At 40.7% G+C, this 16,232-nt stretch overlaps 1 protein-coding gene across 1 annotated transcript in view; it reads right to left on the bottom strand.

Moving 5' to 3' along the window:
• The window catches only part of CNGB3 (cyclic nucleotide gated channel subunit beta 3), a 174,606-nt gene that overhangs the window by 26,299 nt on the left and 132,075 nt on the right, over positions 1-16,232 (bottom strand). The window contains exon 14 of the mRNA XM_043483829.1: positions 3,743-3,826. Coding sequence (XP_043339764.1) covers positions 3,743-3,826 — 84 coding nt within the window. The remainder of the gene's footprint in view (positions 1-3,742; positions 3,827-16,232) is intronic.

Below are 16,232 nucleotides of genomic sequence, written 5' to 3'. Positions count from 1 at the left end.
GAGGTAGATGTACATAATGGGCACTTAAATATAGTTCAGCACTTTTAATTATTTTTTAATGATCATTTCAATAATTTTCCAAGGAGATCTGGCATAATCACCGAACCAAAACTTCCACTATTTCTTGCATATTTCTAGGCTAATTTAAGACTTTCCTGCAAGTTTAATTAGCATTCAAATGAAGTAGACATTCTGTAGAGAGAAGGTCTGACAGCATGTGCAAGATAAGACCAAACCAAGCTTTTGTGGTTGGTTTATGTGCTAATTTGGAGAAAGTATAGAAATGCAAGTGCTTCATATACAATAGGGTAACCCTTTGTGAGAGAGCATTTAAAATTTTCAGAGTTCCCCTGTGAAAGGCTATTCCAAGGCTGGCAAGGGTATTATGACACTCAAATTAATTCTTGCAAATTAATCCTGGGAAAACTCCCAAACACTCTTTGAAGCTGTTCAAGCTAGCCACTCAGTAAGTTTAGGCACCATCAGAGGATTAGGGCTTTCCTGGTGGCTCAGACGGAGACTCAGGTTCAAGCCCTGGGTTGGGAAGAAGGGAATGGCTACCCACTCTAGTATTCTTGCTTGGAAAATTCCATCAACAGAGGAGCCCGGCTGGCTACAGTCCATGGGGTCACAAAGAGTCAGACACAACTGAGTGACTAACACTTTCACAATTTCAAGCATATGTATCCAACTCCTTTGGGGAAACTTGGGAATGTGAACCCAGTGTTAGGACATGTTTAGAGGATTAGGTAGGTCCCCAGACTCAGTCCTGAGCCCTGCCATTTCTTCAATTATTTAAACAACGTCTAATGAACATGTTTGTTTGTTTTTCTTCCCTTTTCCTACAATGATTTGTGGAAATGATAAAGCAAAAGCAAAGCTGAATTCAGCTGTCTAAAATCTGGTCAAGTAACAACATTTCATCTCTGTCTGTGTCTACTATTAATTAAATCCCTTCTTTAAAACAGAAACGGAAGCAGAGAAATGTGGCTTGGGTCTCATGTCTTTTCATTTCTGCTCTTCCCCCTGCTTATTTTTTTTTCCTTCCTTCATTTGAGCTCAACTGATCTGTTTTTATTATTAAGTAGTGGATGTGATGTGAGGAAGAAATTAGAAATGAGAGGGCTGCATCTACTCTGCATTTCACACTTTGTTAAGCAAGTTTTCACTGCTCAGGGGCATGAGTGCTAAAGTTTCTATGAGTTGTCTCCATTTTCAGTCCTGCTGCTATTGGAACAAATTGAAAGGCTATTTGGGTGCATTAAGGTCATGCCATCCTAAATGCATCATTGGTCTAAAGGGGTCCTTAAATCAAGCTGTGGCTTGCATTTCCCATTTTAATGAAAAGGATTTCATATCATCAGTATGCCCACTTTTAATCTGGACTTATTTGTGTGGGCTTATGTATTCCTCAGATGGTAAAGAATCTGCCTGCAATGTAGGAGACCCAGGTTTGATGCCTGGGTCAGGAAGACTCCCTTGGAGAAGGGAATGGTAACTCACTGCAGTATTCTTGCCTGGAGAATTCCAGGCAAGAGAAGCCTGGCGGGCTACAGTCCATAGGGTCACAAAGAGTCGGACAGGACTGAGTGACGAACGCTTTCACACTGTATTCCTGGTTTCATTAACATCACAATGTCTCATCCGTGTTTTCCTCTTTTGCTGCTGAGAGCTCCTTCTCAGCTGCCTTCTCTGATTCTTCTCCACTGACCTCCTCCATAAATACTGTCATTCTTCAAAGTTTACAGCCTTGGTCTTTTTCATGTACCTTTTCTTGAGCTTCTTATGACATCGGTTCTGTTACATGCTGGTTCCTGAAGATCTATCTCCAGTCATCCTCTCTCACAGACTAGATTACTTCCACCTCTGCACCTGGGTGCCTTAAAATGCCTTCCCTCTATTTGACTTTGTCTTTTGCCATTATCCTAGTTGATTATATGCTTCAATTCCTGAAGTTTGTCAAGTTCTGTCCTGCCTCATGTCCCCAAATCTTCATCTAAAAAACTGTCCTCTCTAGTTTTTCTCTTTTTTTTGTAAACTAGAGAACTATTTCTGTTTAGATTTTCACAAAGATCATGTCTGACAACCTGACAATCTCCCCACCTGAGTCCTCCAACCGAAATTAAGTACCTTTGCCTCCACACAAATTCTGTGTTCCCGTCACAGAAGTTAGCATGTTTTGGAGTTATGCATTTATTTAATTTTATCTGTTTACTGTTTGTCTCTTCCATCAGGCCAGTGATACTCAACTGTGGCTGCATGTGAGAATCACCTGGGAGGCTTAAAAAGTGTTGATATATGGGCTCTACCAGGCCAATTGAATTGCTGGGATGGAGCCCAGACTTCTAAATTCTGGTGATTCTGATGTAGACTGTGGATTGAATACCCCAGCTTCAGACAGTAGGCCTCTGAAGGACAAGAACCACCCTTTTCTGCTCATTGCTGAATGTATCCAGTATCTAGCACAGTGCCTGGCCCATAGCATTTCAAAATTATGTATTGAGTTTAACTGAATAAATGGCACTAAAATTTTCCAGCTTTTGACTTATATGCACTCTCTCTGTAGACACAGTTCCTTCCTTTCTGCCTGAGCTCATGTGAACGTTTTTCCTTTATCTGGAACGCCTGCTTCTTCTTTCTCCGGGTTCACGCCGATTCATTTTTCAGGACTTTGCTTGCCCAGCATCTTCTCCAGGATCTCTTATCAGCACCCCAGGGAGACGCGTTCTCGATCTGGGTCCTACCACAGCTTGTGCTTGCCTTTCCCACCACATTTAACACATTATTTTGGGATGATGTAAGTGTTTCTTACCCCCATTTGTCTGTAAACTCCCTACGGTTTTGGATCATCTTTCATTTCTTTGAACTGCTCATCCTTCTCTACGTTTAATTTTGATTGTTGCCTTCACAACTGATTTAATGTCTCAAGATGAAAAACCCAAGGTCATCATTTCTTCTCTCTCCCTTAAGTTAGTAATCAGAGATGTGCAAAAATAATCATTTTGGAGTTATTTATAATAGCAAACACTTGGAAATTGATTATGATATATTCATAGACTGGAATACTATACAGCTTTAAAAAGAAGGTTGTAGATTATTTTCTATGATATATTGTGACATGACAAAGCAAGTTTCACACATAAGGGAGGTATGATACTAATTTTATGAAACAAGCTCTAACTATCCATCAATTGATTTATAAAAGAGATAGGTTGAAATATATTAATAGTGGTTATTTATGGATGGTGGAGTTTTTCGCTTTGTGCTTTTATGTATTTCCCATGTTAAAAATAATGACCATGTATTACTTTATAATTACAGTAAAATTTAAAAAATATGGCATTGATTATCCACTAACTGGGTGAGATAAATGGAGGTAACTGATAGTTTATTGAAGACATAAAAGGGGCAGGACCACCTTTCACTTCTTAAGGGAAAAGGTAGAATTAAGGGAAGGTATTTGAAATTAATGGGGTATGACAGTTGATGACTTACATATACACAAACCAACTTTTCAGACCACCCACACTCATATCCTATAAGTAATGAAATCCATATTGTCTTATTCTATTTTGAAATCTGAAAGCACATTATTGTTTTACAGAATTGCATCTCATGATTATTTTCATACTTTGGAACTCACCTTGGGCAGTTTTGTTTAAACTATTCTCTTGACTTATATCTGAACTCTTCAAATATATTTATTTATGAGTCACGCTTTTGAAAAATTGCAGGCACTCACTTTTTTGCAGACAAAGTCACCAGGTAAATAGACAATGGACTTCAGTCTTAGCAGCATATCGTAAATCATCTGTGTGTCACAGCCCTTAAGGAAAAATAACAAAGAGAAAAATAATCCTTATTGATATAGCTAAAAGGCAAATACTCCAAGAAATTTTAAAATGCAGTGGAAATAAACAGTAATACATTTTTGTCTGTGTTGATGCTAAAATATTAGTTGCCAGTGGATATGGACTTGTTTTAGCTCAAAATTTAGAAAAAAAATACTTACAGTATAATAGTTAAAATTTAGATGCTGGTCAGATATATTAGACCCCCCTGGAGAAGGCACTAGCTACCCACTCCAATATTCTTGCCTGGAAAATCTCATGGAGAGAGGAGCCTGGCAGGCTAAAGTCCATGGGGTCACAAAGAATTAGATACAGCTGAGTGACTAAGCATGCACTCATGCAGATATATTTGGGTTTTAATCCTGTTTCCACTACTTATTGCTGTGTATCTTTATATCTCACGGCTTCATTTTCCTAGTCTGTTAAATGGGAGTTAAATGGTACTGATTTTGTAATAGTAAAATTTTGCTCATGTAAAACTTAACATAATCTTAGTAAATGATAAGTATTAAAGATTATGGTAATGTAATGGTAATAACAATTGATTATTAATATATTAACACTGACATATAAATATTTGCCACATATTTTTCTTTTTAATAACATCTTTCATACTATTGTGAGATATTACATTTGCAAACTTGTATGTTTTTCTTCCCCAACATGTCATCTTCTTTAACTGTACTTAAGGATTACAAAAACCATATCTGTTAAATAAACGAATGTTCATATTCACTTCAGTAGTATAAGAAACAAATTTGATTTGTTTGAAAATATGTCTATATTTGTTCTCTGTCTAAATAATGATAATTTATCTATGTGTGTGTGTGCTTAGTCACTCAGTCATGTCCAACTCTTGGCGACCCCATGAATTGCAAGCTGCAGGCTCCTCTATCCCTGGGGAATCTCCAGGCTGGAATACTGGAGGGGGTAGCCATTCCCTTCTCCAGGGGATCATCCAGACCCAGGGAATGAACCCAGGTCTCCCACATTGCAGGCAGATTCGTCACCATCTGAGCCACCAGGGAAGCCAATAATTTATCTATAAAATAAGTTAAAGAAAAATCTGTAGGTGTTCCAAAAATCTCACTTCACATAGTGATTTGGAATTTTCTACTTTCATTAGACTTTCTACTCCTCATAGTCAACAAAAGAGTCCAAAGTGCAGTACTTGGGTGCAATCTCAAAAACAACAAAATGATCTCTGTTCACTTCCAAGGCAAACCATTCAATATTACAGTAATCCAAGTCTATGCCCCAACCAGTAATGCTGAAGAAGCTGAAATTGAACCATTCTATGAAGACGTTATAGAACTAAGACTCAAAAAGGAAGTCCTCTTCATTAGAGGGGACTGGAATGCAAAAGTAGGAAATCAAGAGATACCTGGAATAACAGGCAAATTTGGACTTGGAGTACAAAATGAAGCAGGGCAAAGACTAACAGAATTTTGCCAAGAGAACCCACTGGTCATAGCAAACACCTTCTTCTAACAACACAAGAGAAGACTCTCCACATGGACATTAACAGATGGTCAACACCGAAATCAGATTGATTATATTCTTTGCAGCCAAAGATGGGGAAGCTCTATACAGTCAGCAAAAACAAGACTGGGAACTGACTGTGACTCAGATCATGAACTCCTTATTGCCAAATTCAGACTTTAATTGAAGAAAGCAGGGAAAACCACTAGACCATTCAGGTATGACCTAAATCAAATCCCTTACATTGCATTACAGTGGAAGTGACAAATAGATTCAAGGGATTTGATCTGATAGGCAGAGCGTCTGAAGAACTATGGATGGAGGTTTGAGACATTATACAGGAGGCAGTGATCAAGACAGCCCCCAAGAAAAAGAAATGCAAAAAGGCAAAATGGCTGTCTGATGAGGCCTTACAAATAGCTGAGAAAAGAAGAGAAGCTAAAGGCAAAAGAGAAAAGGAAATATATACCATCTGAATGCAGAGTTCCAAAGAATAGCAAGGAGAGATAAGAAAGCCTTCCTCAGCGATCCATGCAATGAAATAGAGGAAAACAATAGAATGGGAAAGACTAGAGATCTCTTCAAGAAAATTAGAGATACCAAGGGAACATTTCATGCAAAGATGGGCTCAATAAAGGACAGAAATGGTAAGGACCTAACAGAAGCAGAAGATATTAAGAAGAGGTGGCAAGAATACACAGAACTGTACAAAAAAGATCTTCATGACCCAGATAACAATGATGGTGTGAGCACTCACCTAGAGCCAGACATCCTGGAATGCAAAGTCAAGTGGGCCTTAGGAAGCATCACTATGAACAAAGCTAGTGGAGGTGATGGAATTCCAGTTGAGCTATTTCAAATCCTGAAAGATGATGCTGTGAAAGTGCTGCAATCAATATGCCAACAAACTGGGAAAACTCAGCAGCGGCCACAGGACTGGAAAAGGTCAGTTTTAATTCCAATCCCAAAGAAAGGCAATGCCAAAGAATGTTCAAACTACTGCACAAATGCGCTTATCTCACACACTAGCAAAGTAATGCTCAAAATTCTCCAAGCCAGGCTTCAACAGCGTGAACTGTGAACTTCCAGATGTTCTGGTTTTAGAAAAGGTAGAGGAACCAGAGATCAAATTGCCAACATCTGTTGGATCATCAAAAAAGCAAGAGAGTTCCAGAAAAACATCTATTTCTGCATTACTGACTATGCCAAAGCCTTTGACTGTGGGTCACAACAAACTGTGGAAAATTCTGAAAGAGATGGGAATACCAGACCACCTGGCCTGCCTCCTGAGAAATCTGTATGCAGGTCAAGAAGCAACAGTTAGAACTGGACATGGAACAACAGACTGGTTCCAAATCGGGAAAGGAGCATGTCAAGGCTGTATATTGTCACCCTGCTAATTTAACTTATATGCAGAGCACATCATGAGAAACGCTGGGCTGGAAGAAGCACAAGCTGGAATCAAGATTGCCAGGAGAAATATCAATAACCTCAGATATGCAGATGGCACCACTCTATGGCAGAAAGTGAAGAGGAATTAAAGAGCCTCTTGATGAAAGTGAAAGAGGAGAGTGAAAAAGTTGGCTTAAAGCTCAGCATTCAGAAAACTAAGATCATGGCATCTGGTCCCATTACATCGTGTCAAATAGATGGGGAAACAGTGGAAACAGTGAGAGAGTTTTTCTGGGCTCCAAAATCACTGCAGATGGTGACTGCAGCCATGAAAAGATGCTTGCTCCTTGGAAATAAAGTTATGACCAACCTAGACAGCATATTAAAAGGCAGAGACATGACTTTGCCAAAAAATGTCTGTCTAGTCAAAGCTACATACATGACTTTTCCAGTAGTCATGTATGGATGTGAGAGTTGGACCATAAAGAAAGCTGAGCACCAAAGAATTGATGCTTTTGAACTGTGGTGTTGGAGAAGACTCTTGAGAGTCTCTTGGACTGCAAGGAGATCCAACCAGTCCATCCTAAAGGAGATCAGTCCTGGGTGTTCATTGGAAGAACTGATGCTGAAGCTGAAACTCCAATACTTCGGCCACCTGATGCGAACAGTTGACTCATTGGAAAAGACCCTGATGCTGGGAAAGATTGAAAGTGGGAGGAGAAGGGACGACAGAGGATGAGATGGTTGGATGGCATCACCGACTTGATGGACATGAGTTTGAGCAAGCTCCAGGAATTGGTGATGGGCATGGAAGCTGGCGTGCTGTAGTCAGCGGGGTCACAAAGAGTCGGACACGATTGAGCGACTGAACTGAACTGACTTTCATCAAATATTTTTATTTTTCCTCCCAGAACTTTTAGCATGTAGCTGCTTTCTTTTTGTGCTTGTCCCTGTCCATTTTTTAGGGTCATTATTATTTTCAGATAACTGACCCCAGGTAGAAAAGCAAAGGATCGACCTCCAGTTCATGGATTGGATAATAATTTCTTTGGCAATCATAGGTTTCCATAATAATTTCAGTAGCAAACACTTGACCTAGATCCATATAAAATTTAGACCTCAGGCTTGCTTGACTGATAAGGAAAGTTAATGATTTATGATTGAAGTATTTTCAAATAGCCATGGGTGAGAAGCATTCAGATGAACTTGAAGCTAGGATTTAAAAATTTATTTGAGAAACTATAGCTTTTGGTTCTCTTCAATAGAGAGAAAGGCTGAAGCCAACAGGAATACCTTCTTAACACAGTCCAACATGTGATGATGAGAAGCTGCTATGAACCATGCCCTTGGTCCAGGAAAGAGAGTGAGTCTAGTTGGGAATGATGTTTTAAGCAAACAGAAAAACAGTAATTTGTGGTAAATTTAATCATGCTGTAAATTCTGTCATGGAAATATCCATAAAAGTTTTAAGACAGGGGGCTCTCCTGCCTGGGAGTGCGGACAGGAGACGGGGCGGGGGTGGGGGGCCGGGAAACAGGAAGAAGGTGCTCATGTGGGCGACAAAGCTGAGTCATTGGATGAGTGTGATTTGTATTTGCAAAGACATACAAAGGTCCTTTGAGGAAGAGAGAAATATACCGCTTCTTTATTTACTATATATTTGCTTAGTGCAAAATGCATAATTTTTATTTCTATTTACTTTATCCCTAGTATGTCTCATAGCTTATCGTATTTGTTAAGGCAAATGACAAACATTAATTTCTTTCTAAAATTTATTATTTTGTTTTTAGCAAAGCTTCTCTAGCTGTGGCTCAAGTGTTCTATTTCTTTCAATGCTGTCATTGATTCAGAGAAATTTCATTTCAGAAATTGATGTTCTGATCACTCAGACCTCTTTTAGGAAAAAAACACTTTGGCTTCATTTTAAGATCTCCCCCACTAAAGGAAGTTTGTGTTTTCGATATTCTAGAGAAAATTCATTAGAAATATATTTGGAAGTTCTTAAAGCTTAAGCATGACTAGAAATCACTGCAATGAAGGTAACTCTCAATTTTTTACACCTATGGAGAATAATGGGTTTCCCTAGTGGCTCATACGGTAAAGAATCTGCCTGTGATGCAAGATACATGGGTTCAGTCCCTGGATTGGGAAGATCCCCTGGAGAAGGGCATGACAACCCACTCCTGTATTCTTGCCTGGAGAATCCCGTGGACAGAGGAGCCTGGCGGGCTGCAGTCCATGGGGTCAGAAAGAGTCAGAAGCAACTTACCACGCATAGAGAATAATAGCATTGCAAATGACCAGAAAGAGATCTTTTAAAAAATCTACTTACATTTATTTTAATGTGCATAATTTGAGATTTGAAGTTTTTGGCCTTAACTTTTACAACTATAATGTGTAGACCAAAATACAATATAATGTGTAGGCCTTGCAGTCCCAGTCCATCTTAAAGGAAATCAGTCCTGAATATTCATTGGAAGGACTGATGCTGAAGCTGAAACTCCAATCCTTTGGCCACCTGATGCGAAGAACTGACTCATTGGAAAAGACCCTGATGCTGGGGAAGATTGAAGGCAGGAGGAGAAGGGGACGACAGAGGATGAGATGGTTGGATGGCATCATCGACTCAATGGACATGAGTTTGAGTAAACTCCGGGAGTTGGTGATGGACAGGGAGGCCTGGCGTGCTGCAGTCTATGGGGTTGCAAAGAGTCAGACATGACTGAGTGACTGAACTGAACTGAACTGAGGCCAAAATAAAGTTTTTATTCCTTAAACAATTCCTGCTGGAATGAACTTTGATGGAAGTTCCCAGCTGTGTTATGTTATGTTAATAGAAATTATTAATTATTCTAAGTGTTATTTTCCTATGGCAATAATTCCATAAATGTAAAGATGTAGGCGGCAGTATTATTTTCAGTACTGAAAAGACTGGAAACAACAAAAGGGCAATCTGTGGACAGATAAAAGTACTGAAGATTTGTAGGTTGCAATAGCATAAAGTGGTTAAAATCAATATACCAGTTCTCTTTCTCTCTAGATATGATTGAATTCAACAAATAATGTGTTCTGCAGAAAAACAAGCTATAGAATATGTTCACTATGACTCCAGCTATGAAAAAAAAACTGAACAAAATAATACTGCCTGTCACTGATGTTTATAGATAAAAAGTAAAATAAAAATGAGGATTGGAAGGCTATTCTTAAAATTATCCGAGTGGCCACCTCTGGGGAGGGAAAAAGGAGAATGGAACTGGGCATAACTGATTAGACCTCACATTTAACTTTTACTAATAATAGTAAAACTAAAGTAAAACACACATCCTAGGATTGTTTGTAGGAACAAAATCCTCTTCGAAAAGGACCGCGTTTCATCTTTTCTCTTCTACTTTTCAGGTTAACTCACTGGCAGAAAGCACTATAAAGAAACCTAATTGGTGGAAGTACTGGACCAAACTAGGAGACAAGCCTTAAAATAACTTAGCAAACAATTAGTGCTTTCCTCAGTAGAAATGCCCAAATATGTAAAAGGAGAGCTGTTGGCTTATGTCTTGGATTTCCTCAGAGAAAAACATATGAACCATTACAAATATATATATTTTTATTAACATACTTGCATAAAATATGTATTAATTCATGTAAATAGGCCATAGCAATTGTGTGTTAGAAAAAAATCTACAACTTAAACTTCATAAATTGATTCTGGACCCTAATGATTGCTTTGTGGACAGGTTGCCACTGGCCTTGGGGCAACTGTGATTTAGGACTAGGTCCTTCCTTTCTCTATTTTGGCTTAGTGAAATAAAGTTTGCATTATGAAGCCGTTATATCTTATGATGTATTTGAGAATAATTATCTCCGCCCCTCCCCGGCCAAATGATTATTTTCTTGAGATACAGTTTGTTCCATTATCATATGATTAAAAAGAATCACATCCCAGAGTTGGCATTTTTTTCCTCTATAATGCAGCTCCATTTCCTTTATAGAAGTAATTAGGAAAATTTCTGATTCTCAGAAAGTCAGCACACAGCCATTGTTTCATAAATGTTCCTTTTTCTATAAAGTGAGCGTACCTGTGAGGGTGTCAATATTCGCTTTTGTATGTATTCATCATACATTTGTATTACATTTTATTTTCTTATTTTTATCTGTTTAATTCTCTCAACCTCCCTGTGAGACCTGACATTCATTAACACATTGTCAACACTCTTGGAGTTTAGATCAGGGAACAGAGGCTGAGGACGTGTATTGACTCTTCGGCTGAGCTCACACGTGGAAGTCGTGTTGGAGGAAGACTTATCAGGGTGTGTGTGGGGGCGGGCGCTGTTTAATCTGCTTTCTGAGCAACAGGGCAAGACTGTGGCTTCCATCTCTGCGGTGTCTTGCCAGGGCTGGGGGCATGCCAGGTACTAAATAAATAAGGCCTGACATCCGTCATGAAGTTGTTAGAAAGCATTCTCTTTTCAACAACGGGAAGTTCAGTGCTGTATAAAATTGGACTCATATTTGAATAAGGTTTCTGGAGATTTGAATGCAGTTGGGAGAAATTCTATTTTTATTCAACACATGAGCTATATGTTAGATGATGGTTCCCATACCCAGGAAGTCCTTTTAATACCAGCAAACTGAACACAATTGTCAAGTTGGTAAAATTCATCTTTGGGCGCTAACCTTCTCAATCTTGAAGGATTTCTTCATTTCTAAGCTCATTCTCCCTAAATTATTTGAAAAAGAACTCAAGATATTATCAGTAATATATAACTCGCTGGGACTTTCAGTCACCCTCAAGTATAAACAAGAATCTCCAAGACTTTTCTCAACTCAGCCCTGTTTGTTATAAGAGGCCGTGCTCTGTCCCATCTGAAACTGCATTCCCACTAAGCAAGGGATGGGTGATACGTCTAGACTGGAATTCTGAACCCAGTCGCCCATACTATCGACTATACCAGTCATGTTATTGGTTGGTAGATTTGGGAGCAGCAAAGTCAAATGTGGTAAACAATTTGCAAGGTACTATGATGGCATAACTTATTGAGTTCTACATGATATTAGACCAAACCCTATACTTCATATTTGCAAACATGATGAGAGTCATTTCCATCAGGCTTTCCCTGAGAACAAACAATAATTCTCCTTTTCTAGGAGCCTCAGTATCACCTCCAAAATGAGAAGTCCCAAGTTGGATGCAACCCCGAGGATGAATCTAATCCATCTTCCTAGGATCAAGCATGGCCACACATTGGTTTTACCTGCGTGAAAACTGCTCTGTGGCTGAATCAGTTCTATTCCTCAGGGACAGTAGTAGTAATCACAATATATGAATAATGTACTTATATCTGATGTATTGATATAAGCGCTCTGTATGTTTTGAGTTACTGAACTATCACACAGCAGCCAAGGATGTCATCTTATTTGTGTAAAGTCTGCCCACATTCTGGGAGGCAGTGGAGAGCAGTGACCCACGGGTGTAGGGTCTGAGGCACCCCACTCCTGCTTTAGACAGAGTGACTGCTTAGCATGTTCTGTTGAGTAGAGTTTATCTGGGTTATAAACTCAATGTCAGAATACTAAACAAGTCTAGCAACAGTGTTTGGAGAAGACAATGGCACCCCACTCCAGTGCTCTTGCCTGGAAAATCCCATGGACGGAGGAGCCTGGTGGGCTGCAGTCCATGGGGTCGCTAAGAGTTAGACACGGCTGAGCGACTTCGCTTTCACTTTTCCCTTTCATGCATTGGAGAAGGAAACGGCAACCCACTCTGGTGTTCTTTCCTGGAGAATCCCAGGGACGGGGGAGCCTGGTGGGCTGCCGGCTATGGGGTCGCGCAGAGTCGGACACGACTGAAGCGACTTAGCAGCAGCAGCAGCAACAATTTTACTGATACCACCGTGGTTAAACTAAAGTTAAAAATGAAAAGCAGTAAGCCTCCTGTAATGCTTTGATTTCAGGCCCCTGGGAAGAAATACGTGAACAGATGGACCCTTGGGTGAGGGGAAGAAATACAGTGCCTTTCCCATTCCACCCGTGGCTCAATCTGCTATCACAGACCAAGCTCCTCTCCGCGTGCTTCCTGTCTCTGACATCACAGCCTTGCCAGGCTCTACTTGCCACATGAGGACGAGTCACAGCCGCCCGGGAGGGGTCCTGTTTGGGAAGGGGCCCGCATTTTCACCGGAGCAGCAAACAGTGAGAAGCATCGTGCTTTCCTTGGCAGGCTGGTGGTACCTGCGTTTCCAGTTTGGGGTCTTTCCTCTCCGACCTCGTGGCTGGGGCCCTGCGTGCTCAGTCGTGTCCAACTCTTTGCAAACCCCTGGACGCCCATGGAATTTTCTAGGCAAGAATTCTGGAGTGGGTTGCCATTTTCTACTACCGGGGTCTTCCCAATCCAGGGATGGAACTCATGTCTCTGTACCACTGCGCCCCCTGGAAAAGTGGCCCCACGGGCTATACAGTCCGTGGAATTCTCCAGGCCAGAATACTGGAGTGGGTAGCCTTTCCCTTCGCCAGGGGATCTTCCCAACCCAGGGATCGAACCTGGGTCTCCCTCATCAAGGCGGATTCTTACCAACTGAGCCACAAGGGAAACTCATCTGGGAAGCCCTACCAATAAGCAGGGGGCTCTTTTTGTTTCTAACGGATGCAATCTTAATTCTACACACTAGGTGGCGCAACAGAACTTTCGCTAAATTTTCTCCAATTTCTGGTAATTTAGTGGTAGAAGCAAAGTGTGATTTCCCTAGCATTTAATTTGATAAAACATATTTAAAAATCAATGCAAAAGTAATAAATCATCAGATAGGAAGGAAAATTGTCCAACCTCATAGGAATGAATCACTCCTTATTAGCTTAATACTTGAGCTTGGGCTGGAAAAAGAGACCCATTTTTGTGAAAAAGAATTTCAAAAAAATGACTATTCATCTTAAAGCTCTTTGGAAACTCTGATCACCCCATGTAGAAGGAGCAAATCTTACTAATTCACCGCAATTGATTGAAGCAAAGTTTTGGTGAAATTCTGTGACTTTAGTTCTACCTGCTTTGAACAAGAGGGAAAAAAACCACATGAGCTGCATAAGGTCTTAGTAGGAGAGTAGCAAAGCGTGCGTAATTTAGGTATCTGGTGTGAAACTAACCGGCGTGCCAAGTCTAAGTCTGTGACATTCACCGAAGGATGCTTTGTTGTTTTTTGACTCTGGGGACTCTTCTCAGCATCTTATCACTTATCTAGACAGGGCTGGTGGGGAGCTGAAAGGTCTCATCACTGAGCTGCTAAGACTGTAGACTGTGCAGTAAAAATTTGCTTCCCGCCCTTTGGCCTCAGTCAGGTAAATATCTTCTACTTTCTGTAAAATGAGGGGTCATAAAACTTTTCTCAGAGACTTGCTGGGAGAATTAACTGAGATAAGGTAACAAAGAAGATAATACAGTGCAAGCAGAACCCAATAAACAGTAGCTATGATTTTTGAGAAGTAAAGAACCCATCTGACAATGCAGGAGACATAAGAGTTTGATCCCTGGATCGGGAAGATCCCCTGGAGGAGGACATGGCAATCCACTCCAGTATTCTTGCCTGGAGAATCCCATGGACAGAGGACCGTGGTGGGCTATAGTCCATAGGGTCACAAAGAGGTGGACACAACTGACGTGATGTAGCCATGCATGCACACAAAGCAAGGTACACTCCATTCTGAGGGTTGGCCTCATCCAATAAATTGAAGGCCTTCAGAGAAAAAAGTCTGAAGTTCCCTGAGGAGCAGGGAAATCTGCCTCCAGACTGCCTTTGGATTTGAGCCGCAACAGTAACACTTGCCAGGGTTTCCAACGAGCTGACCTGTCCTGAAGGTTTTGGATCTGTCAGTCCTCATGATTACATGAGCCCTTCTTTAAAATAAATACCCCCTAGTCGTGTCCAGGTCTGCGACACCCTGGGCTGCAGCCCACCAGTCTCCTCTGTCCGTGGGATTCTCCAGGCAAGAATACTGGAGTGTGCTGTCATTTCCTTCTCCAGGGGATCTCCCCATCCTAGGGACAGAACCTGAATCTCCTGCATCTCCATCATTGGCAGGCTGATTCTCTGGAGTGCCCTAATAAGGGGGCCACATTACAATTGGGTACAGCAAGGTGTGTGGTGAGGGCACTGGGAATGAAAGATCAGGGACAGATGGAGCACCTTCCTGTAACATTGTCCGTATTACAACTTGGGTTACTCCAGCATGACTTACAGTACTTTCATTAAAGCATGAGAACACTCACTGTTTCCCTAATAAATAAACAGATTTCACAAGGTTAAAAGGAAAGAAATAGAAGCACATTGTCTTTTGGAATGGAAAAGGTCAGTTTTCATTCCCATCCCAAAGAAAGGCAATGCCAAAGAATGCTCAAACTACCGCACAATTGCACTCATCTCACACGCTAGCAAAGTAATGCTCAAAATTCTCTTCAACAGCACGTGAATGGTGAACTTCCAGATGTTCAAGCTGGATTTAGAAAAGGCAGAGGAACCAGAGGCCAAATTGCCAACATCTGTTGGATCATCGAAAAAGCAAAAGAGTTCCAGAAAAGCATCTATTTCTGCTTTATTGACTATGCCAAAGCCTTTGACTGTGTGGGTCACAACAAACTGTGGAAAAATCTTCAAGAGATGGGAATACCAGACCACCTGAACTGCTTCCTGAGAAATCTTCAGGTCAAAATGCAACAGTTAGAACTGGACATGGAACAACAGACTGGTTCCAAATCAGGAAAGGAGTACATCAAGGCTGTGTATTGTCACCCTGCTTATTTAACTTCTATGAAGAGTACACCATGAGAAACACTGGGCTGGATGAAGCACAAGCTGAAATCAAGATTGCAGGGAGAAATATCTATAACCTTAGATATGTAGATGACACCACCCTTATGGCAGAAAGCAAAGAAGAACTAAAGAGCCTCTTGATGAAAGTGAAATAAAAGAGTGAAAAATTTGGCTTAAAACTCAACATTCAGAAAACTAAGATCATGGCATCTGGTCCCATCACTTCATGGCAAATAGATGGGGAAACAATGGAAACAGGGAGAGACTTTATATTTTTGGGCTCCAAAATCACTGCAAATGGTGACTGTAGCCATGAAGTGAAAAGAAGCTTGCTCCTTGGAAGAAAAGCTATGACCAACCTAGACAGCATATTAAAAAGCAGAGACATTACTTTGCCAACAAATGTCTGTCTAGTCAAGGCTATGGTTTTTCCAGTGGTCATGTATGGATGTGAGAGTTGGACCATAAAGAAAGCTGAGAGCCAAAGAATTGATGCTTTTGAACTGTGATGTTGCAGAAGACTCTGAGAGTCCCTTGGACTGCAAGGAGATGCAACCAGTCCATCCTAAAGGAGATCAGTCCTGCGTGTTCATTGGAAGGGCTGATGCTAAGGCTGAAACTCCAATACTTTGGCCACCTCATGCAAAGAGCTGACTCATTTGAAAAGACCCTGATACTGGGAAAGATTTAGGGCAGGAGGAGAAGGGCAAGACAG

The sequence above is a fragment of the Cervus canadensis genome, chromosome 12 (genome assembly GCF_019320065.1).
Source record: "Cervus canadensis isolate Bull #8, Minnesota chromosome 12, ASM1932006v1, whole genome shotgun sequence".
In the NCBI taxonomy this organism is placed as follows: Eukaryota; Metazoa; Chordata; class Mammalia; order Artiodactyla; family Cervidae; genus Cervus; species Cervus canadensis.
Note: the sequence above shows the minus strand (reverse complement) of the source record. Positions and strands in the feature narration are given on the sequence as shown.